At 43.8% G+C, this 22,666-nt stretch overlaps 4 protein-coding genes across 5 annotated transcripts; 3 read left to right on the forward strand and 1 right to left on the reverse strand.

Annotated features, from left to right (window-relative positions):
* Positions 1 to 1,477: 1,477 nt before the first annotated feature.
* LOC112898530 (aquaporin NIP3-2-like) lies at positions 1,478 to 2,517 on the forward strand. The gene is made up of 3 exons (XM_025966868.1): positions 1,478 to 2,119; positions 2,205 to 2,266; positions 2,373 to 2,517. Exons 1-3 carry the CDS (start codon positions 1,490 to 1,492, stop codon positions 2,515 to 2,517), a joined length of 837 nt encoding a protein of 278 aa, XP_025822653.1. The 5' UTR covers positions 1,478 to 1,489.
* Positions 2,518 to 3,311: 794 nt separating this feature from the next.
* On the forward strand, positions 3,312 to 7,413 carry LOC112898520 (tyrosine--tRNA ligase 1, cytoplasmic). The gene is made up of 9 exons (XM_025966861.1): positions 3,312 to 3,666; positions 4,408 to 4,691; positions 4,827 to 4,923; positions 5,005 to 5,110; positions 5,240 to 5,322; positions 5,960 to 6,105; positions 6,302 to 6,407; positions 6,746 to 6,805; positions 7,158 to 7,413. The coding sequence occupies exons 1-9, from the start codon at positions 3,424 to 3,426 to the stop codon at positions 7,176 to 7,178; spliced, it is 1,146 nt and encodes a 381-aa protein (XP_025822646.1). The 5' UTR covers positions 3,312 to 3,423; the 3' UTR covers positions 7,179 to 7,413.
* A 3,534-nt stretch (positions 7,414 to 10,947) lies between these two features.
* Positions 10,948 to 16,223, forward strand: LOC112898000 (transcription factor MYBS3-like). Of its 2 annotated transcripts, XM_025966407.1 has the most exons (6): positions 10,948 to 11,329; positions 13,442 to 13,653; positions 13,735 to 13,827; positions 13,906 to 14,025; positions 15,124 to 15,390; positions 15,666 to 16,223. In XM_025966407.1, exons 1-6 carry the CDS (start codon positions 11,029 to 11,031, stop codon positions 15,681 to 15,683), a joined length of 1,011 nt encoding a protein of 336 aa, XP_025822192.1. In that variant the 5' UTR covers positions 10,948 to 11,028; the 3' UTR covers positions 15,684 to 16,223. The 2 variants fall into 2 exon arrangements, with proteins under 2 accessions (XP_025822192.1, XP_025822191.1); XM_025966406.1 differs by lacking the exon at positions 15,666 to 16,223 and having other exon boundaries at positions 15,124 to 15,524.
* Positions 16,224 to 19,348: 3,125 nt separating this feature from the next.
* Positions 19,349 to 21,864, reverse strand: LOC112898001 (myb-related protein 308). Its single transcript, XM_025966408.1, has 3 exons — positions 21,543 to 21,864; positions 21,280 to 21,409; positions 19,349 to 20,540 (listed from the first exon to the last, which is right to left on the reverse strand). The coding sequence occupies exons 1-3, from the start codon at positions 21,673 to 21,675 to the stop codon at positions 19,796 to 19,798; spliced, it is 1,008 nt and encodes a 335-aa protein (XP_025822193.1). The 5' UTR covers positions 21,676 to 21,864; the 3' UTR covers positions 19,349 to 19,795.
* Between the last annotated feature and the right edge of the window lie 802 nt (positions 21,865 to 22,666).

The following is a 22,666-nucleotide window of genomic DNA, read 5'->3' on the forward strand; positions in this document are numbered from 1 at the left end:
CACCTGTTACAAGTTTACAACTTAATATAGTAGAATTAATGATCTTTGGATCTTATCTGCGGGGCTTTGGAGTTTGGATGTTGGAAATGCTAATTTTTTGGTAGGGCGATGCTACTGAATAAAAGCTGGGGCCTTCCAAGGAGTTCCTGAAAGGGCGGGGCAGAACGCCAAACGGCACGGAGAAGGAAGTTGCTACGAGCAATAATGTCAGCATGATAAAAAAATGTCAACGCCCTCTTCTGAAATAGTTGAGTTCAGTTTTCAATTCATTGGTCAAATGAGAACTTAAACACCTGTATTTATTCAGTATATAATACTTGTCATCGTCTCTCATCCCTGGGCTGGACTAGAGAGATGATGCAAGCAAAAGCGTCAGCTCAACTTTGCAGTTGGAGGGCACATGCACAAACAACTTCTGCGCCAAGACCAAGATAGAGGAGTTGACTTTGGCGTTTCTGCCATCCCCTGAAGACCATGGCGCTGATCCGGTGTCCACGCCTCCACGGGCCACGGCTGCCGCTGCAATTCTTGAGTAGTTGGTGTCCCGCGCGCACCTGAATTTGACTTGGTCTAGGTTATCTGATTTTCTGCCAGACCAAGCCTGCTTTTTTCTATAGAAAAAAGTCTCAACATCTGGGAGACTTTCTTCAGAGAAAGGCAATGATTATGAATAGCAATGCAAGCATCTCTTATGAGGGCGAAAGGCTCTTGGATGTGATGATTGAAGCGATCTGATTCGATCTAACTAAGCTCCATCGATCCCGGCCGGCTGCTTGATGCCATTCTCTACCTGGAGTGATCTGAGGTACCTGGCATGCACTTGTAACCATTTCAGCCAGTCAGTGTCAGCTCCAAGACACCAGCTGACTGACATGGTACTGATGATATGGTCCAGTAATCTATCGTCCATCAAGAATCAAGCAGCTTCCAGATACTGTATGTGCTCTCGACATGTCAGGAATAGGATATGATGTGCGTTCAGCAAAGAGGCAAAATTTAGAGGGGACGGCATGAGGCAGTAGCGAGCACCAAGAGATGCCCATGGAAAGAAATAAAGTATCTCTGCAGTTCCCATCGTTGTGCAGTGGTTTGAACAGGTAAAACATGCAAGAGATTTGCACCATCTCATACTTCCATTTGGCGATTTCTGAATCATCGCCCGTGAGTTCATTCATTCTGATGAAATGATTTTTTTTTGTTTTGTTTTTGGACAGGTGCATGACATCTACTCGCTTCCATAGTTCCATGACAGCCAAAAAGCATGTCTCTTCCATAAGAACCCATCTATCTCTCTCTCTCTCTCTCTCTCTCTCTATATATATATATATATATATATATATATGTATACACACCCTCAAATCTACACTGTCATTCCCATCGTTGCAGAATTAGCTCGCGTCACAACAGAGCTCATCATTTGGTCAGATAGAGTCTTACAGAGTAGGTAGCTGTTTGACAGGCAGAAATGGACCGTAGGAGGAGTGTCTCCATGGACGTCTCCATGAGCATCCCACCACCGGCAGCAGCAGCTTCCATGGAGACCATGAGCGATGACAAGATAGCAATCTTCATCCCCCCGAGGTCTCCTTCCAACAAGATCCTGCCACTAGGGTTCCAACACACCGAGCCATCCCATCCGCCTCCCGGCGGCTCCGCCGAGAGGGTGGCGCTCCCTCTCATCAAGAAGGTGGTGGCGGAGCTGCTGGGGACGTTCCTGCTGGTCTTCATCGTGCTGTCGGCGCTGATCACGGACGCGGCGCACGGCGGCGCGCTGGGCCCGCTCGGCATGGCGGCGGCCGCGGGGCTGGCCATGGTGGTCCTCGTCTCGTCCCTCGCCCACGTGTCGGGAGGCCACATGAACCCGGCCGTCAGCGTCGCTATGGCCGCGCTCGGCCACCTGCCGCGGCCCCACCTCGCGCCCTACGTCGCCGCCCAGCTCCTCGGCTCCACCGCGGCCTCGTTCGCCGCCAAGGCGCTCTACGGCGGCGGCCCCGCGGACCTCGGCGCCGCCGTCGCCACCGTGCCGGCGGTCGGCGCCGCGGAGGCGTTCCTCGTCGAGTTCGCCGCCACGTTCGTCTTCCTCTTCGTCGTCACCGCCCTCGCCACCGATCCCAACGCAGTAGGTGCTCGATTGTAAGATCCTGCGGCGTTCGTCCAGCTGACATGAGCACATGACACGGTGTGATCTCTGACGATGCATGCAGGTGAAAGAGCTGGTGGCAGTGGGAGCTGCGGCGGCGGTGATGATGAACGCTCTCGTCTTCGGGTACGTGGGGGGGAAAAAATAATATCGATCGAATTGTTATTTTTTTTGAACGATCCAGTAACTTAATTAAGCTTCAAACGTCTCTGTTGGTTGAACACGCATGCAGGAAGTTGACAGGGGCGTCGATGAATCCGGCGAGGACGCTGGGGCCGGCGATCGCCACGGGGACGTACACCAAGATCTGGGTCTACATGGTGGCTCCGCCGCTGGGCGCCATTGCTGGATCAGGGGCTTACCATGCGCTCAAGTGATCAATCGTCCATGGATCAAACTACATGTACACGGTGGGGAGTTTAACTGTTTAATTAAGCGGATGTTCGATCGATGTATCGAAGCAGGTTGCGTGCTTTCTTGAAAACCACGCAGGCACATTGGACATATGTCGGTTCATCTTGTAACAGTTGTGTTGTCTGATGATCTCGTGCTCGATGAGCCATGAGCATCTCTAACCAGCTGCGGTGCATAGTGGCCTCCAATCCACCTCATCGTAGAACTAAATTAAAGATCCCTCTCTTAAAACCTCATCCGGTCTAATAAGTTTTTACACTGACAGTGGATCTTACACATAGATTTATTAATTGATTAATTGTTTTTTCACATCTCCTTGTTAATTTAATTTCCTGCCCCCTTATTTCAAAATAGCATAAAAAGAGAAGCTTGAGGAGATATTTGCAACAGTGCTAGAACTACTCTGGGGTGAAAAATGCAACCTTTTTTATTGCAACCGTATGTCAGAGTATTCTTTCCCTACTGATGAAACAGCGGTAGGGGGGATGGGAAATGCAGTTTTTTTTTTTTTTGAGGAAATGGGAGACGCAGACGCCCACGCTCGCCAGTGAAGGAAAAGTTGTTTGGGCCGGGTCGTTGCCGACAGGCCACAGACACAGAACGAACGGGCCTGGTCGCGTCCACGCATTTCGGCCTACCTAGCCCAGAGACACGGACGGCCCGGCCTAACGAGATTGGGCCACCGACACACGGATCCAACGGCTCCCGAGTCCCGGACCCCACCTGTAAGGAGCACGGCTCCATCCTGAGCAAAACCCTGGCCGGTGGCCGCCTCCCACACCCCCGAAGCCGAAGCCTACCAAGCAGCCGCCGCCGCCCTCGCCCTCGCCGGCTCCCAACGAACCCACCCTTCCACCGCTGACACGGCCATGGACGCCACGCCGGCACCCGAGGCGGCGCCCGGCGCCTCCTCCTCCTCGGCCGCGGCCGCGGCCGCCGAGGATCTGGCGGGGGGCGTGGCGGCGCTGACGCTCGAGGAGCGGTTCGCGACGCTGCGGGGGATCGGGGAGGAGTGCATCCAGGAGGACGAGCTCATGCGCCTGCTGCAGAACAAGCCCGTCCCCATCTGCTACGACGGCTTCGAGCCCTCCGGACGTATGCACATTGCTCAGGTTCGGGCATATGTTAGCGTCTCTAGCTGCGACCTCTCTGAAGTACTAATTGCTTCGAGAGCGCTTTGCTTGCGATGATTTCACGGGTTGTGGAGTAACCGGAACTTAGACTAGTTTTGCTCCCAGAATTTCTGAGGTAATGAGCATGTGATTGACTTGGGTGGTATTTTTACCATCTACTCCCCCCGTTCCAAATTATGGTCGTTTTGGCTTGGGTAGTAGTAACTTGGAACGGAGGGAGTAGTAGTTTGCGTTCCCAGGTAGACACCCAAGTCAATATCCACAATTTTCTGAGATAACGAGCAAGTGATTAACTTGGGTGGTATTTTATCGTCTACTCCCTCCGTCCCAGTATATAAGACGTAATCACCTCTGGTTCAAAGACCAAGGAATGTATTTAATTCTCTCTATCAACACTAGTATTACTGCATCGATATACGTGCGTATAGAGAGAGTGCGCCTTATATTATGGGACTCGAGTAAAAAGTGGTTACGCCTTATATATTAGGACGGAGGGAGTAGTAACTTGCATTACCAGGTGAACCTAGTTAGACACCCAAGTCAATATTCAGGATGGTAGCACTTAGACCTAGTTGTTGTTTGCACTACACATGTGCTCTATTGCCCCAATAGATTTCCAATGAGCAGAAAAACTAGGAGCAGTGTGGTTGAAAAAAAAAATTAAGCCTGCAGGTTTCAACAAAGAGTTGGTTGTAATATATGTTATCATGTACCCCCCAGGGTGTTGTCAAAACCATCAACGTCAACAAGATGGTCAGGGCTGGATGCAAGGTGAAAATCTGGATTGCGGACTGGTTCGCACAGCTCAACAACAAGATGGGAGGTGACCTGAAGAAAATCCAGACAGTCGGGCGCTACATGATCGAGATCTGGAAAGCGGCTGGGATGAACCTTGATGGTGTGGAGTTCCTTTGGTCTTCAGAAGAGATTAACAAGCGTGCGCACGAGTACTGGCCACTTGTGATGGACATTGCTCGGAGAAACAATGTCAAAAGAATTACCAGGTAATCACTTGTTAGATTGCATTTTGCATTAAAAGTTGGTTTTCACCTAAAAAACTTCAGCTTGGACATGGTATGGTTCCCCATTTTTATATGCTTATAAAGTTTAAGTGATTCTATTCTTTTCCTTACTTGCAGATGCGGCCAAATTATGGGCAGAAGTGACCAGGAAGAATTGACTGCTGCCCAGATTTTCTACCCTTGCATGCAATGTGCTGATATATTTTTCTTGAAGGCAAGTATTCCATTCTGACTGTATTTACTTTACCGAATTCGATGGTGACAATTCATTTTTCTTATCCTTTTCCATTTGTAGGCTGACATATGCCAGTTGGGGATGGACCAAAGGAAAGTGAATATGCTAGCTAGGGAGTACTGCGATGACATCAAAAGGAAGAACAAACCTATTATTCTGTCACATCGTATCCTGATCTTCATTTTTTTTCCTTTACATTCCTTGGACATATGTGCCTAGTAATGGAACTTGGAACAAGTGATTATTCATTCCTGGGTTTGTGTAAATATGTATTTTCCCTTAACCTTAAATGCAGATATGCTCCCTGGTTTTAAAGAAGGCCAGGAGAAGATGTCAAAGAGTGATCCATCCTCCGCTATCTTTATGGAAGATGATGAGGTATATTTTCTCATGATATGTTTTTCCAAACATTGTTTCGTTGCCTGCAATGCTTGTGACACCTAATGATGCAGAAATACCAGCTTTACCATGTTATAGACTTCTTAGCATATTAAATTGAGACCAACGCAAAATGCATTTATGCATCAATGGTTGCTGAAGGCAGGGTGCAAGTGCAGCCCTTTTGTTTGCATTGGTGAGTGGAGATGGTAGCTTGGTGAAGGATGGCTAGGATGTATAGGATATGTTATATATTTGCTATGCACTGCAAAAGTTTGGTCTTGGCCAGGTTTAATCTGGAAAAGCTGTCGTCACTGACTCCTTGTAGCCTTAAGTGCTGATTTCTCGTGTATTCAATTTACATATTCCAGTGAATGGATTAAATTCTTATTTGTATTTATGTGTCTGTCATTTGCCTGGATTGTTTCTTTGCGCTCATTATAGGCGCAGTACAGTCATCAGTCAAAAATGGCTCGGACAAAATGCGCTCTTCTGCATTTATTTTCTGTTGTGTCTCTAATTCGTACCTGGTGTCATATTTATTTTAGTTAGCAATGTACAGTAGCATCATTCATCCATGGAGACCCTTTGTTCTTTCCAAGCTAATATAGTTTCATAACTAACTTCATTGTTGCAGGCCCAGGTTAATGTGAAGATAAAGCAAGCTTTCTGTCCTCCCAAAATTGTTGAGGGAAATCCTTGTTTGGAGTACATTAAATACATCGTCTTCCCCTGGTTTGGAAAGTTTGAGGTCATCCGCAAGGAAAGCAATGGTGGTAACAAGTAAGTTTCATATTTCTGATGTGCCAAGATTCCATTTTCTTCCAATAATGTGAGAGAATCAGAGAATTTATATAATTCTGTGACACCACTGTCTATATTCAGCTGCCACATGAGCACATGCAATTAATTCTGTATCAATTAGGTTATTTGAACTTCTAGCATGAGATGTGGCTTATAAAGTGTTTGCTTCAAACAGGACGTTTTTAACCATGGATGAACTCATTTCTGAATATGAGAGTGGTGCTTTGCATCCTGCCGATGTTAAACCTGCACTGGCAAAAGCAATAAATGAAATATTGCAGGTAAAATTCTCTCTTCATTCAGCCTTCACCTTTTTCAATAAATATGGTGCAATCATTCCCTGGTCATAAACTTATATATGCTTCACCGATTTCTAGTCTTTGTACTGTGTTGCCGTGAAATTGCAGTAGCTGCTATCCTGACAAAATGAATTGATGGACCATTTTTTGTTGCTGCATCGTTGGTCATGTTTCTTGCCAATGCAATTTTGTATGAACTTTTCCATCATGAACCCATGGGGCACCTTTGTCTAGGAGGAAGTATCATGCATTTCCCTCAGTGTTGATTCACACATTGGTTTTCTCTGAGTAGCGAAAATTGACTAGTTTCCTTTTTCCAGCCTGTTCGTGATCACTTCAACAACAACAGTGAAGCCAAAGTTCTGCTTAACACTGTTAAGGTACATTTTCCGACACTTCCAAATAGTAGACCTCTAGCCGTTATCTGCTTACAAACCTTTGCCAGACACTTCTAAGAGAGCAGCGTGCATTATCAGTGATTGACTCAAATCTATCGCTGATTTGTTTACATGTGCTATTACACATTTGACTCGTTAGGTATACTATGCAAATCTCTTCTAAGACGGAGATAAGCTTACTCACCTTGACTTGCAATTTCATAACAGCTCCCCATAAGATCGGTCTACCTTGACTTGCAATTTCATAACAGCTCCCCATAAGATTGGTCTGTTGTATTTTATATCTTCAACATTATTTGACTGACAAAATCGATCGGAACATTTATTTCTGCAGAAGTACAGAGTCACCAATTGAGCGGCGTACTCTTCCCAGGGTGAATTTTGCCCTTTGCAATTTTCGAATGCTGATCTATTTACTGAAAGCCACCGGACTCTTGGCGTTGCTCAGTGTACAATCTCAGATTCAGGCACTGTATGGTCGCGGTGGCCTTGTCTTTGGTTGGCCGCGACATTGTAGAGATATTTAATTTTATATTGGGCATATGATACTGAAGTTTACCCTTCGAGAACTGAGTTTTGTTATCCTTTCACATGACTCATGTTGAAAGTACAAGCGATAGGTGCACAGGAAAGTAGGGATGGCAATGGGTCGGGTTCGGATCGGGTGGAGCCAAAACCCGACCCATGAGAAAATGATATCGGGTCGAAAACTAAACCCACACCCGCACCCATGGGTGGAATTTTGCACCCACGCCCGAACCCGTCGGGTTTCGGGTCGGGTGCGGGTGCCCGTCGGGTTTTGCAATTAAATATGTGATGAAGCAAAAATCAAAGACTATTCCATAACATAGATCCACAACAAGCACTATTCCAACATAAATCCATAACATAAATCCATACAGCCACATAAATCCATAACATAAATGACTATTCCAACAAGCACTTGACCATAAATCATTAAATCCATAACATAAATGTTGTAACGATTAGAAATAACACGATTACAGGAACAAACAAACATAAGTGCTAGTTACAAAACGTGGTCTAGCACTCCATCAGAATTCAGAACCAACAAGGCATGACGCAGGGGGCCGGACGCAGGGGGCCGGAGCAGGGGGCCGGACGCCGGGCGCCGGAGCAGGAGGCCGGACGCAGGGGGCCGGAGCAGGGGGCCGGACGCCGGGCGCCGGCCGCCGGAGCAGGGGCCTGACGCGGGGAGCCGGACGGAGGGGGCCGGAGCCGGGGGCGGACGCAGGGGGCCGGCCGGCCGGACGCAGGGGGCGCAGCCGCGCAGGGGGCCGGAGCAGGGCGCCGGACGCCGGGCGCCGGACGCCGGGCGCCGGAGCTGGTGCGCGCGGCGCGCCTGGGCGGTGGTAGCTGGGGGCTGGCGCCTGGCGGAGTGGCCGGCGGCGGCCGGCGGCTGCTGGTCTGCAGAGTGCAGACTGCAGTGGGGCGTGACCGCGTGACTGCGTGAGGGACTGAGGCCGGGAGAGGGATGCTGGCTGGCGGCTGCTGCCTGCTGGGATGGGGAAATTGGGGGAAGGGTCGAAGGGGGTAGGGTTTCTTGTTGGGCTGGGCTAAAATTGCTAAAAGGCTTCTTTTCGGGCGCCCGATGGGCATCCGCGGGTCCAATTTAAAACCCGAACCCACGCCCGAAATTAGACGGGTCGGGTTCGGGCGGACCCATGGGTGCAAAACAGCACCCAAACCCACCCCCGTCGGGTCTGAAACCCGACGGGCGCCCGAACCCGCGGACCCGATTGCCATCCCTACAGGAAAGTTTACTTGTTGACGACTTGACTTGATGTGCATCACGAGGCCCAATCCATACAGAAATCAATCTTACTATTGGTGAAGTTATTACGGGTGTCTTGATGTCAATGAGCATATGTGCCTGCCAATGAAAAAAAAAATAGCCCCTTGTGCTAATTGGTCCAATTTTGCACACTACTAAAAGTTCATCTTAACTGTCTAAAACTAAAATCGTGTCTACGGGAGTGAACAACCTATAGGCAAATGGATGGAGCAACTCTAAGATACATTATACACATAGGAATAGCATCTTATGCTAAGCAACCTCGCATTAGTCAGTGGCAATGGTTCAAAAAGGGATAGATAGATAGCATACATTGATTCTTTAGTAATTGGTTGACTCTTTTTTTTTTGTCAAAAAGGGCTAGCCAGCTCCTTAGCGATGTAATCTTTAGCCAAAATTGGCATGTAAACTAGCAACTCCTTGATAATATGCTGTTGGGCAGCCTTGCAAAAGTTTATTCTAATGGTCCAAAAACTAAGATCTTGCCACAGACGTTTCTCAATATATTTTCGTCGTTAGTCAAGAACATCTTAATGGAAAATAGACAGTACAATACTAGCTATGCATACTAAAAAAACACATGTTTTTGTCCTCTTAATGAAAAAATTTAAGAAGGCGTGTCGCAAAAAACAAGTTTAAAAAGAAACACGTTTCCGCGGAGTAGCCGTCTATTGCTCATTTGAAGACAAACAAAAACAATCTCAGGTCAGGGAGTCGTGACAACTATAAAATTAAATTGGTGCTAATCTTAATCCTTGGTATTTCCGGTTGAGGGACAAGTGATGACATATCTTATGAAAAACTTATGTGGATTCTTTAGTACCGTCGCCATCTCATGAAAATCACAATCCTATGTTTAGACAGATTAGTGTTATTGAAAAATGATCATACTACCCTTAGTAATTATCTTAATCCCCTTGGTTTAGGAATAGAAGGTGTCTGATTTCCATAGAGTTAGTTACAGTATGCAGATAATTAGTTCCTAATAGATATATTTCAAAGGATAGGGCAGGTAGTTATTGCTAGAATTGCACTCTTTTCTAGGACTTTTTTTGAATCTTAGAATTGCACTCTTCTTGGGACCGTCAAGAACATTATTTAGAAAACAGACAGTAAAAATGCTAAGCTATATTATCTATACATTAAAAATCATTTTTCATTGCAAAGTGTCAATTTTTCATTTGAAGTGAAAAGATAATCAAGCACATTAACTCGTTGAAATGGCTCTAAATTAAATCATGCTAGTCTATGTTCTTGGTTGTTCTAATTGACTGATAACATATGATGAGGAAAACCCGCGTCAAATTTTAGCTAAACTGAGATACTCATACCAAATTAGTCTCTTTACACTATGTAATTCTTAACCTAAGTTAGAGCGATACCTTGTATAGAGTGTAATGCGTAAAAAGAATGCACAAGGATTTCTTTGTAGAAGTCCAACCTAGTTGTAAAAAATCAAAGTTATGTGTCAGGATTTGTCAAATTGTTATCATTACTAAGACCGTCAAGTGCATTCTTTATAAAACAGACCATAAAAACACAAAGCTATATTGTTTATACATTAAAAATCATATTTTCATTTGAAGTGAAAAGGCAAGCAAGCACATTAATTTATTGTAACAGCTCTAAATTAAATTCATGCTAGCCTATATCCTTGTTGATTCTAGTTGACTGGTGACCTATCCCGAAGAAAACTTGCGTTGATTCTTAGTAGTGCGTAATTTTTAGCTAAAATGAGATATTCATACCAAATTAGACTCTTATGCGGTATGTAATTGTTAACCAAAGTTAGAACAATGCCTTGATCTGAATGTAATGCATAAAAGAATACAAAAGTAAGGATTTCTTTGCATAAGTCCATTCTAGTTGTAAAAGAAAAATTAAAATTACGCTGTCAAGATTTGTCAAAATGTTATTACCTTTCGTAAGACCATCAAGAACATAAAAGTTGTGTCTTATCTAAAAAATATTTTCATTTGAACTTAAATGTTAAATCATCTCGTATCCGTCCGATGTAACTGCTCGAGAATTAAATTGGTGGTAATCTTGATCCTTGTTAGTTGTCTCGTATCTGTGTAATGTAACAACTCAAACAATAAAAATTATGGTAATCTTGATCCTTACTATTTTTGGTAGAGTGACAACATATTTCGAAGAACATATTTGCAAAATAGATTTATAAAATAAACATGCAGAGATTGAAATTTGGAACAGGAAATTAAAACCCGCTACTTGAAGGACCATTATGCTAAAATTAAGGAGGAGGAGAGAGAGGACAGACAGAAGAAAAACCGTGTCCGATAAATAACTAGCGCTGTCTCTATTCACCCCCTCCGACGCCTCCCAATAAAAACGCCACCGCCCCACTCGCCGGAGCCCGGCCGCCGGGATGCCTCAAGATTCGCGCCCAGCCGGGATGCGCCTCTTCGGCGTCACCATCGCGCCGGTGCCACCGCCGGCGCCCGAGGCGGATCCGCCGGACCGGGATCCGAGCCCCAACCCGCCCGTGGCGGTCAGGGAGGACGTGATGCGCAAGTGCAAGAGCATGGGCAATCTCGCCGCCCTTGGCGCTGCCGCGGACGGCGGAGGAGCTGGCGCTGACGGTGGAGGTGCCGGCGACGGGTATCTCTCCGATGGCGGGCTGATGCAGTCGTCCGGGAAGAGGCGGAGGGCGCAGGAGAGGAAGAAAGGTGCCGCCTTTTGCTCTTTTCTTTTGTCTATGAAATCTTTGTTTTGATGCTGAAATGTGCACAAATACGCAAAGATCTGATGAGTAATAGTCCCATTTCCGCGGTAGGAATGTTTATTTTGGTCCTAGCGTGTTTGGAAGTAGGGAGGTGCCGCACTTCTGAGTTTTTTATACGCAGAAATGCTATTCTGTGCATGCTTTAGAGGTAGTGTTTCCGAGTATTGCTTTATTTTTCATTGTACAAGTGATTGGTTTATCTGGATGGAGCTCTAGATTTATTAAAAGCGTCAATCTTTTTTCCTTTCCTAGTATTGTACCTTAGCCTGTATGTGGCATCCATTTATTGCGTTTGGCATATGGATTCATTTAATGTATAAAACATCCTTTATTTTGTGTTAGGTTATGAGTATATCTTGGTATGTACCTTCCATGTCACAGTTATTTGTGTAGTTGTTCATGCATATTTGATCCAAATGTTGTAGACTAGCGAGTTTGTTTTGTTCATATTCATTCTGGTGGATGATTGAGAAATACAGAAGTGATCAGGAAATACAAGTTTGTACTTTGTCTTCTAGACTAGGAAACGGAGACGTGATGATGTCAGACACGGTGTCAAACACTGAGACGCGACCTCAGTGACGTGTCCATGCATCATAGCTTCTAGTGACATTGGGTGATGTAGACTTATTCAATAACGTAAGGATCAGTTATGAGCTTGCCTTGGACTTTTTTCGGTCACCAGACATGTTCTTGATTTGTGGCATGATGTGTGGCTATGCTGGACTGTATGATGCTTATATACTTCTGCTTGCATCATCATAGGCATAAGGAAGAAAACTTTGATACTTTTATTCTGGTGATTTGTGGAATTGGAGATTGGATTGATTCTAGCTATATTGGGGTTAGAAAATTAAGCTAGTCTTTTATTGGGGAAGTACTGACATGTGATGCTGAATGCTGCTATTTACAGTGTCTAGTTGGCTCATATACTGTCAGCTAACTGAATGGTTCTATTAATTGAAAACTCTGTTCGTGCGTTACCCTGACGTATGCAGCCCTGTTTGATGCCATCATCTGTCCATCATCTGTCCTTTCCGATAGTTCATGACTTATGTGGTTGTAGTCTTGTAGGTAGTCTTTTAGGAATCCATTTTTCTAGTGACTGAAGCTATATGGTGAAATCCAAGCTGAAAGTTGTTGACTGGCTGCAGTTATTGTTCTATTTGATGAGTTACTATATTAGTTTGTTAGTCTGATTCTCTTATTTTATTAGATATATATGGGGCTATCATTTTGCAATCATGCCCAAAGTTTCCAGTGAGGTATCTAGTACCTTTTTAAATGAATATAAAATTGAAAATGCACCAGTTCTTGTTTAGGCTTTGTTGTTGTTGGTTATCACCAGTTTCGACTCTGGAAGTGTATCCAGTTGTTTTGCTTGGCAAAGCAAGTGACCATGCTTGGTGCTTTGGAGTGATGATGAAGTCTCTCTCATATGGACTTACACTAAATACACTTGACTAAATGATGAATAATATAGATCTTTATTTACTGCCTGTATTACATTTTAAATTGGTCTGGAGCTTTTATCAGAGCTATTAAGTAATAGTTGTTTTGATGATCCCTATGTAGAATGAGTAGATAATGCACATTTGAGAACTGAGGCACCCTGCAGTGAACCTGATTTCACAAACTGATGGTGATGGTAAACTTTTGAAAATTGAAATATTTTGAAGCCTACAGTGATGAAATTTCTCCCTATTTAGTTTGTTATTTATAAAATTATTTACTGCATTTTTATGCTTGTTTGGTTTCTTCTGCAAATTATCCTCTTATTTAGAAAAAACACCAACTTATATCAAAAGCACCAGAATTAAATTTTTTTAGATAATGGAGGTATCTATCTCCCACCTATGCATAATCCTAAATTAGATAACATTTTGTAAATCATTTTGACAATTCTATAGGGAGAGCCAATTCAGGAAGAAGTTTTACCTTAGCCAGTTAAAGATGAGATATGTATTCATCTCCATTTTCCAGCTAGAATTTGTAAATGCATAACATCTTTCTATATCTAGTTCAATTCATTAAAAGTATTATTGCCACTTTGCAGCTGTTCCTTGGACTGAAGAAGAGCATAGGACATTTCTTGCTGGTCTTGAAAAGCTAGGGAAGGGAGACTGGAGGGGTATAGCGAAAAATTTCGTTACTACCAGAACACCAACTCAAGTAGCAAGTCATGCTCAGAAATATTTTCTTAGACAGACTAATCCAAACAAGAAGAAGCGCAGATCTAGTCTTTTTGACATGATGCCAGGCGAGCTGGTACTTCCTACCAACCAATGGAGTACTACACTGACACCCCGAACATATTTCTAACCCATGCTTAAAACTTGTGAGCTGCAGTCACCAGCACCAAATTGCCCCATCTTACCACCATCAATGGCAAAAGTACATGATGTCGTAGCTATGACGAGACAACTCCAAAATAGCAACTTGGTATGCTCATGATCCTCATAGTTTAATATTGACACGATTCTTTCATAACTGAACCGGAATTGCCACTCTCACTTTCAGGAAGGAGGCTCATCTTCAAACACAGCTAATATAGCACCTCAAGTTGGAAGAGATCTTCCCCCAGTTCCATCTTTTAGGGCAACAAATATGGACTCAAGTTTCAGCAAACTGAACGGCATGGTAAAGCTGATATGATACCATTTCTATCACTGATGTATTTTGTTTTAATCCACTCCACAACAGAGTTCCTAAAAGATTTCTAGGATAGATTATATTATTTGTTTCCTTTGATTACTTATGGTTAGCAACTTTTTTTTTCATCTTTCATCTATAGCATGGGGCATAATTAGCTCACCACAGTGCCACAGGCCACAGTATCAGTCATGATATGAACCTTAGGTGTAGTACAGAAGGACAGTAGTACACTAGTTTTCCCTTAAAGTAGCAAAAAGGAAAACCAAAAGCCTATGTATATTTACCAAGAAGACAGGTTACGGGGAAAGTGAAGTTGCCTAGGTGTGCACAGTTTCTCCCCATTTGAGGACCACCCAAATGGTCACTAAAAAATTGAACTGGAAATGCAGATACAAAAATGCCCATCATCATTCAAAATTCATGTTCAGTAGACAAGAAAAAAAGCATTCGGTTGCAAATAAAAAGTAAAGAAAAGTAAAGAAAAGCTATTACTGTTTAGTGAGCTTTGTCTTTGTTTCTCATGTGTAAACCGACCTGGGATTCTTCCATCAAATTGAGTACCGCTGTTCTGGCATGTACCTTTGTCAGACAGTAGACCACCCTAATCCTTAACTTTAAACTTTTTAGAACCTATTGTGATGATGTGGATGGTTTCTTGTCAGAGATATTGTTGAGCATGGAATAGGCGGGTTGCACAATGGATATCTTCCATAGGTGTTGCATACCCATTGGCCATTGCACTTTAGTGTGACCTATTAGCCTTATGTTCCAACAACTAGCAACTTGAAAGCCCCCTTCCCCCTTGTCCTAAGATATTTGTAGTTAACAGCTGTTGCTTTTCATATTGAAATACGCAACTTGCGAAATATGAAAAATCTTTAAACATGTACCTTTTAAACCAAGTTTATTTGGCACCTTAGCCTCTACAGGGGGACTACACGGTTTCAGAAACTTTTATTATTAAAAAACACGTAGCATTTCTTCTTTACTATTATGCAGTGTTCAAATGTTTATCTTTTTATGAGCTAGATTTAAAATTTGCATTGCTTATTGATCAACTCATGATTTTTTATCCTTTGTCAGGAGCCCTTCTGGAGAACACCCTATCCATTCAGACCAATTCCAAGGTCCCCTGACGGGACATCTCCGTCAACTCCTGTTGCTGCCAATATAGCTTCTCCGGTTTCCAAAGCTAACCCGACTGCATGTACTAGCACATTCTTGAGCCCGCGAAGTGATACTTCGTCATTGCCTCCGAAGGCAGATCCTCCAGCAGAGACAAAGGATTTGGAACTGACTGTTGCCCCACCCTCCCAGCAAAACATGACCAATATGTCTTCCCAGAATGCGGTAGGCGTGATTCAAGTCATCTAAACTAATATTTTTTTGGAAGTTATTATGTTTATTGACTGTTGATCAAATAATCATTAACATTCTATTAGCAATACATCAATAAAAAGCATGGGTTATAAGATTGTCTGTAATTTTGCTATGCTCCCATCATTTCATACCTGCTGCCTGCCTCTCTTTAGCCACTGAAGTTGTTGTGGGCGTTGATGCTGTGTTAATGCTGGACCTGTTTTTTGTTCCCCTTTTTACTTATGTTACTTCTATATATGTTTTAGGAATTGGCGCAAGCTTAACTGATCATTTTCGCTGCGTATGTATGCCGGTTGGAATTGAATGCAGTTCATGTGCATGCATGGTTCTCCACATTAGGTTCAGACAGAAGGTATATTATATTATTCAATGGAGAAAGTGACTGAAAAAAGTGAGGAAAACAGAATGCTGTCTGGCACAAGCACCATTATTGGCTGTCCACCTGACCCTGATGTTTGGTACTCTAGTGTATCTGAAAGTGTTGGTTTAGGCACCTGAATGCTTGTCTCCTTAAGTTTCTGGAGAAGTAATACTTGGTGCGGTGCAGATTGCAGAACTGAAAGCTATGAACAAGGGAAATCCTTGAACAAATTAAATGTAAGTCTCAGCATCACCGGTTTAAAGGAAAGCCTGAGGCCTGGATGGATGTTAGTAATTCAGCATAGAAAGTTAGAAACTAGTCTCTAGTGTAGTGCAATACTCTGACGCTCTGCAATCTCGCATGTACCCCAACACTCCAGTCTCCCCTTGGAACATTGGAATTGAAGTTACCAATACCTGCAGGAATTGAATTTACCCTATTATACTCTTGCTACACAAATTTACAGAAAGTTGGTATTGTTCCATGTACTGCTGGTCCTTATTCTGTTTCATATTTGGTGTTCACAAGTTCTGAAAATCATATGAAAAAATTAATGCTTGCAGCGATCACGTAACTTCCTTAATTGACAACTCATCCAAATTAAACGCGCGAGCAAAAGTAAATAAATCAAAAGTGAAACAAAACCGAGGAGCGTCACTCACACTACTATATATAGTCTGGGCATGCATCAAGACTGCTGGTTGTCGCCAATCAAGAACTAGAACAAAAAACAGAGAGCAAATAGTCTGGACAGTTAAATTGAAGGAAAACTAAAGAAAAGCCAAAGGGAGTAGGATAACAGTAAATTGTCGGCCTGCAGTGCCATGGCCACTACTGCATTTCAAACCCTAACAAACCCTGATGTTGGAAGGACCGAAAAGGAAGTATCCAGCGACGAATCGGTCGATCTTTCATACATGTCAAAGTGAGCAAAGTGATGGAGGAGCTGGAGTGATGCCTCATCCAATTTTGTGCTTAGCTGCATCCTTAAGGAAACCACACACACCACAGTCCACATAGACGACAAAATCATGACCCTACTACTACATGCTCTAGGATAGCAAGATCACAATGCAAGGCTCATCTGACCTCCCCACTTCAAAATTTTTATTCATGCTATTTTTTTAAAAAAATACACGCGCGCGCTTTCCATGGAAGCAATTGGCAATAAGGAATTGAATAATACACATGTGAAGAGGAAACTAACATATAAAATCAACGAGAAAAGGGTGCTTTAATCCGTCGGTCCACAGGGACATGCGATGGATCGTATCGATCAGCTGCCTGTGACGCTCCAGCTAATTCCTTGCTTTGCAGAAGTCCAACCCCACCTAATGACCCATACAAGTGATGCAAAAGGTTCTTGCTTGTTTCACCGACGGAATTCAGTTATGTTTATTCACTAGATCATGGACGCATATATAAATGTTGGGTCGTCAGACTAATAAATAAAACATTATTGCTCACTTGCGTATTTTCTTCGGCGAAATTAACCAGACAGCAGTTATGAAAAAAGTGATGAAAGAACACTTTATGAATTACTTTATTTGCAGCAGTAGTGCACCACCACTAGCTGCTTGGAATCTTGAATGATTTTCTTTTCTCATGCAACAACTATGACAGGAATACAATAGTATCTGTCACGGGAACTACGGATGACAAATTATGTTTTGATTATTTTTAGGCTACCGAAAAAACTCACACTAAAGGCATACGTACGGAGCATGTAAACTAATCCTGAATGCGACATAGAACGAGAAGATGCCTATATGTATATAAGCACCACTGCATGGGTTTCTTTCATGTCGTTATCTCTCTTGGACGAACATAGTTGTCAACATGGGCCTATGCCTGCTGCCTAAGCTTTGTTTCAGCAGGAAGCTGCTGTCCATTATTCTTATTCAGACTTGTTGCTCTCAGTGTTTAGCTAGGATTTGCACTGATCGAGCTAGCAACTAGCTAGCAATATTGTAGAATTGGACCTCATTGTGCCCCTGCTGGCTAACGTTGCACCTAACAATATTAATTCACCGAAGAATGAACAATAATGTGTTGGAAAATTAATAACAGTAGTGTTATTATTGTTCATGGAGAACAATGCCATCCATCTCTTGCGCGCGCCCGCGCACACACACTGGTCATCAGTGTGCGGGTGTGTTGGCGATGATGTGACACATTCAGGGAACATTCTTGGGTGGCCATGATGCAACAAGTCTCGCCACTTGATCTCCAGGATCCATTGACAAATTAATTTCATGCTTGGGTTCTAAGGAACCATGCAATATGCATGGACAGATAGATGCTTATATGCATGTTGTACTTGTACCAGCTCATGTGTAACAGTTGGAGGTTCGGTTCTGGGGGCACCATGCATCAAAAAATTGCATTGATTAATATCGTAGTACTCTTGATTAGAGTTTAAGCAAGAGTTAACGGCACTAAGCAAGCTATACTCTACTACTATATAGGTTGCCTTTTTGTTAAGCCATCTCCCTTGGTATTAATCAAAGTGTATATTATATATCTCCGATTCTCCAATAAGTTGTCAATATGCATGCATCATACTATTGGAGGGTTGTGTGATAATAGATGCTTTAATTTTTGAAGTTATCATGAGTGTTTATTTGTACGAGTGTTAATTCTTTTCAAGTAATGAATCTATTAATCTATTTTTTAGAATCACATGAGGGTTGATATATATGAAGGTGTTTATTTTTCAGGAGAATAATTACATATTACTGCTACAAGATGGATTTGTCTCAAGGTGGAGATTGTTGAATTGTGATCCAAATCCCGTTTGAGGTGGCCAGGTTGGGAGTGCAGCGGAGGCCCATCGCCGGAGGCTTGGGTGGGGGGGTGGGGGGGGGGGGCGGAGCCCCCTGCGGTACGGTATATGATATAAATACCGTGATTAGGGTTTTGGATACATCATTATCTTGTAAGCCGCCGCCATCAGTGCGACGTTCCTGTAAAACACTCCAGAAATAGTGAAGTTGTGACTGGCTGGTGCCCGTGGTTTTTCCCTTCGCTTTGAAGGGTTTTCCATGTAAATTTGCGTGTTGTGTTCTGCATTATTGGTTGATCGTTTTTGTTATTCGCCTGTTATTTTCGTAACAGAAAGTGATGTCATGGCGGATAGCGGGGCGGGGGTTGCGGGGGGCTCTCCCCTCCCCCCACATCCGGTGCGTCAATGGAGACAATAGGGAGGATAGGAGAAAAGAAGAACGGAGAGGAGAGAAAGAAAAATAGAGGGTAAGGAGAGCTCAGCCCTCCCTCCAACTGTGTGCTGCATCCACCATTATGGCTGACTGACAATTAGATCAAGCACTACAAGAATCTAATTTCGCATTATCTATGCCTATTTCTCTCTCCTCTATGGCTTTTAGATGATCAAGTACTACAAGTATCTATGTGTGTGTACACATAGACGACAATAAAGTCAAGCATCACCAGTTTATTATCTGTTCTTACATGAAGAAAACAAAAACAAACAAATTACGAGCAACAGAAACTAACAAAAAAGTAGTTGATAACTAGATACATCCATCCACATCGACATCATCCACATGCGTGCGCAATCTATAGCACAGACAAACACAAGAATCCAAAGGGGAAAAGAGCATGGCTCCCTTTCTTTCCTTTTTGCTTCTCTTTTGTGTCATCTTGCTTATTATTTTAAATTCATTTGGATACATCAATCAAATTACACTCCAAGCGCAATGCCATGCATGAACATATGCATGCATGCATCCATGCAATATTTCTTTACAAAAAACCCAATTAACACACACTCTCTCTTTAGTATTCACTCCAAACAAAAAAAAACACATGTTAAATCAAAATGGAAAAAGAAAAAATAAAAATCAAACAAAATAAATTATGCGCCTTGGAAAACCTCATTATTTCATGTATAGACAGATCAGATCAGGTGAGAGCTAGAAAGGGATCAGAGATAGATCAGATCAAGAAAGATATCAAGGAGGGAGATGCATATGGACGCACACCAGCTTAGTATCATGCATGGTCATTTGGTCCCATAAAAAGTAGGGAGTGAGCACCGCTTTCCATGGCTTCCAGGTTGGACGATGTTAGTTCTTGGTCATCGTCCCACATCAGCAGGTGCTGCGCCGACTCATCGTCCCACTGATCCTGCCCTAGCTGCTCCTCCTCCTGCTGCTTCTGCTGCTGCCCGTAGCAGCAGCTGCCGCCGTTCGCCATGCCGGCCGCGTGGCCATTGTTGCCTCCTCCATGATCATGACCTCTTTCCTCACCTAAGCCGCAGTCCATGGTTGCCATGCCCATGCCGATGCCGTCCACCAGGGGAGGCAGCTGGAAGCTCGGCGCGTCCATCGCCGCCGCCGTGAAGGTGAGGAAGGGGTGCTGCAGCTGGGCCACCGTACCCGGCGACGTCAGCGACGACGGCGGGCTGACGCTGGTGTCGAACATGAAGAAGGGGCAGTGCGGAGGCAGAAGCGGCGCCGGCGGGGAGTCTTGGCCGGCGCCCAGCTTCGGCGGCAGCGCTAGGCTCTGGCTGATGATGGCGTCGAGCTGGTGCTCCGCCGCGCTGAACGGTGTCTGCAGGTGGCCAAGAGCCGCCGCATCCGACGCCGCCGTGCTGCATGGAGGGCTCGACGTCGTCACCGACGAGCTCGTCGTGCTCACTACTGGCTTGCGGATCTTCTTCTTGATCCATGAATTCCAGTAGTTCTTGATCTCGTTGTCCGTCCGGCCAGGCAAGTGGCTGGCAATGTGAGCCCACCTGCACAAAGGAGAAGGTCATGTACACATCAACTAGGTGTCTAGGTGTTGCATTCCTTCGGATTAGGCCTTCGTTTTCAAGTAATGCAATCTTAATATCTTTATTATATATATACACCTCGATTTGTTCTAGTCGTGTTCAAGTTAAACTAGTTGAAAACGACTTGCGAAAAAATGGCACGAGTAGTTGCCATACATGTATGATGTCAAGCTGATGTATGTACATATCATAAATAATATTAGTTTGTTTGGAAGGACAAATGAAAACCTTGGAAAAATGTGTGATAGCTAGATAAAGACAAATACCATCCTAAGACACTTCAAATCACAATAAATTTTGTAGAAATTTCATATCAGATTTTGTTGTCTGATGCTGCCTGCAAGACTGCCACGTCAATGTCGGAAGAGACGCGGATGAATCAAGGAGAAAATTTTGCCGTAGGCAATGACGAAGCATCTAGTAGTAACTTGAAGCCAAGTCAGCATTGCCAAATTAAGAACACAATAATCGAGCATGGAAACTCATCGAGTCACAACGAAAAACACCAATGTTGGGGGTGGACAATGGAAATTCTTGCTAGCAATTGACAGCCAAATCATTTTGCTAGCAATTGGCATGCAAGTACTTAATTTGCAGGACTTGGTAACTGGGTGGTTTGGGGAGAACTTAATTAAGAAGCAAAGAATGAAGAAAGCTCCATTTGGTACTAACAGAAAGCACTAACACACTTGCGGCCTACCTGTTGCCGACAATGGCGTGGAGGCTGATGATCAGCTTCTCCTCCTCCGCCGTGAACCGCCCTCGCCTGATGTCCGGTCTGAGGTAGTTGATCCATCGCAACCGGCAGCTCTTCCCGCACCGCTGAAGACCTACAGAGCCATCACATTGCAGAAATTTAATCAACCAAAAATCACCCAATGCTCAACCATCCAAGAACAAGGATCCAAATGTTCATCATCATCAATCAAGTCATGGAGAGTAGTCAAGAGAGAACCTACATACCGGCTTTCTCCGGGACCTCGCTCCAGCACCCGTAGCCATGGGTGGTGATGTATCTGATGAGCTTCTCATCCTCCTCAGGAGACCAGAGCCCCCTCTTCACCTTCTGCTGGTTGCAGCAGGAGTGATGCCCCATGCACACAACACAAGCTTGAAAATTCACTAGTTATAGCTATATCTAGCTTAACACTACTAAAGCTGCTGGCTATGCACACGAACACAGAAGTTAAATGCTGATGCAAGTTGTGTTATAACTATCAAGCTAGCAGTATATGCATATGACATATCATGGGTGCAAATGGTTGGTTGGTGTTTAGCAGCCCTTTTAACATGAGCTCTCTTGGCTTGGCCCCTTCCTCTTCTAGCTCTAGCTTCTGCCTCCTTCACTCTTCTTCGCCGATTATTAATATTTAATCGGATCATCGATTATTTTTCTCTAATTGCTTCCTGAGGGATCCTCCTGATTAAGCAAGCATGCAAGGCCTCACCATGACTCTTCCCTTTCATATTGCATTTCCATGGTGAGGGCCCTACACTGGTTCCACTTTAATTGGTGCTTTCTATCTAACACTACAGCGACATGGCATCAAACATATAGCTAGCTAGGAAGAATGGTTGCTTCACTTTTATACGTAACAACCTCCAACTAGCTACACAAACACTTGCATGGGCACTTACTTGTGCTATACATGGCATCAGTATGAAGCATGATGGAACCATAACTAACCAGAAGATATCTACATGACAGATACTGTTGTGGAGTATTGTATGTGTATTATACAGCATGTGTGGCATGAAAGCCGTTGTTGTTGTCAAGAGAAAAGTGCATAGCTCTATGTGCCTTTGGGTGCTCCTGTTGATAGTTAGTTAGCAAGCAAATCTGGAGTTTGGTATGTAATCGACGCAATATTGTGCGTGATCTTGATGTCAACCTACCTTTTGATGTCCTCAGAAATGAACCTTGAGGTACATCTTGATTGGGATTCGAATTTGTACATATATGTTCGCATGATCTCAACAGCCATCATTGCTAATAATTTTGCTTGGTTATTTCTCAATTTAAGTGGGATATGCACCTTCGTCCATTCTAACCAAATGAAGCAATATAGAAAACTGAGTTCCCCTGC

This window comes from Panicum hallii, chromosome 6 (genome assembly GCF_002211085.1).
Source record: "Panicum hallii strain FIL2 chromosome 6, PHallii_v3.1, whole genome shotgun sequence".
Taxonomy (NCBI): Eukaryota; Viridiplantae; Streptophyta; class Magnoliopsida; order Poales; family Poaceae; genus Panicum; species Panicum hallii.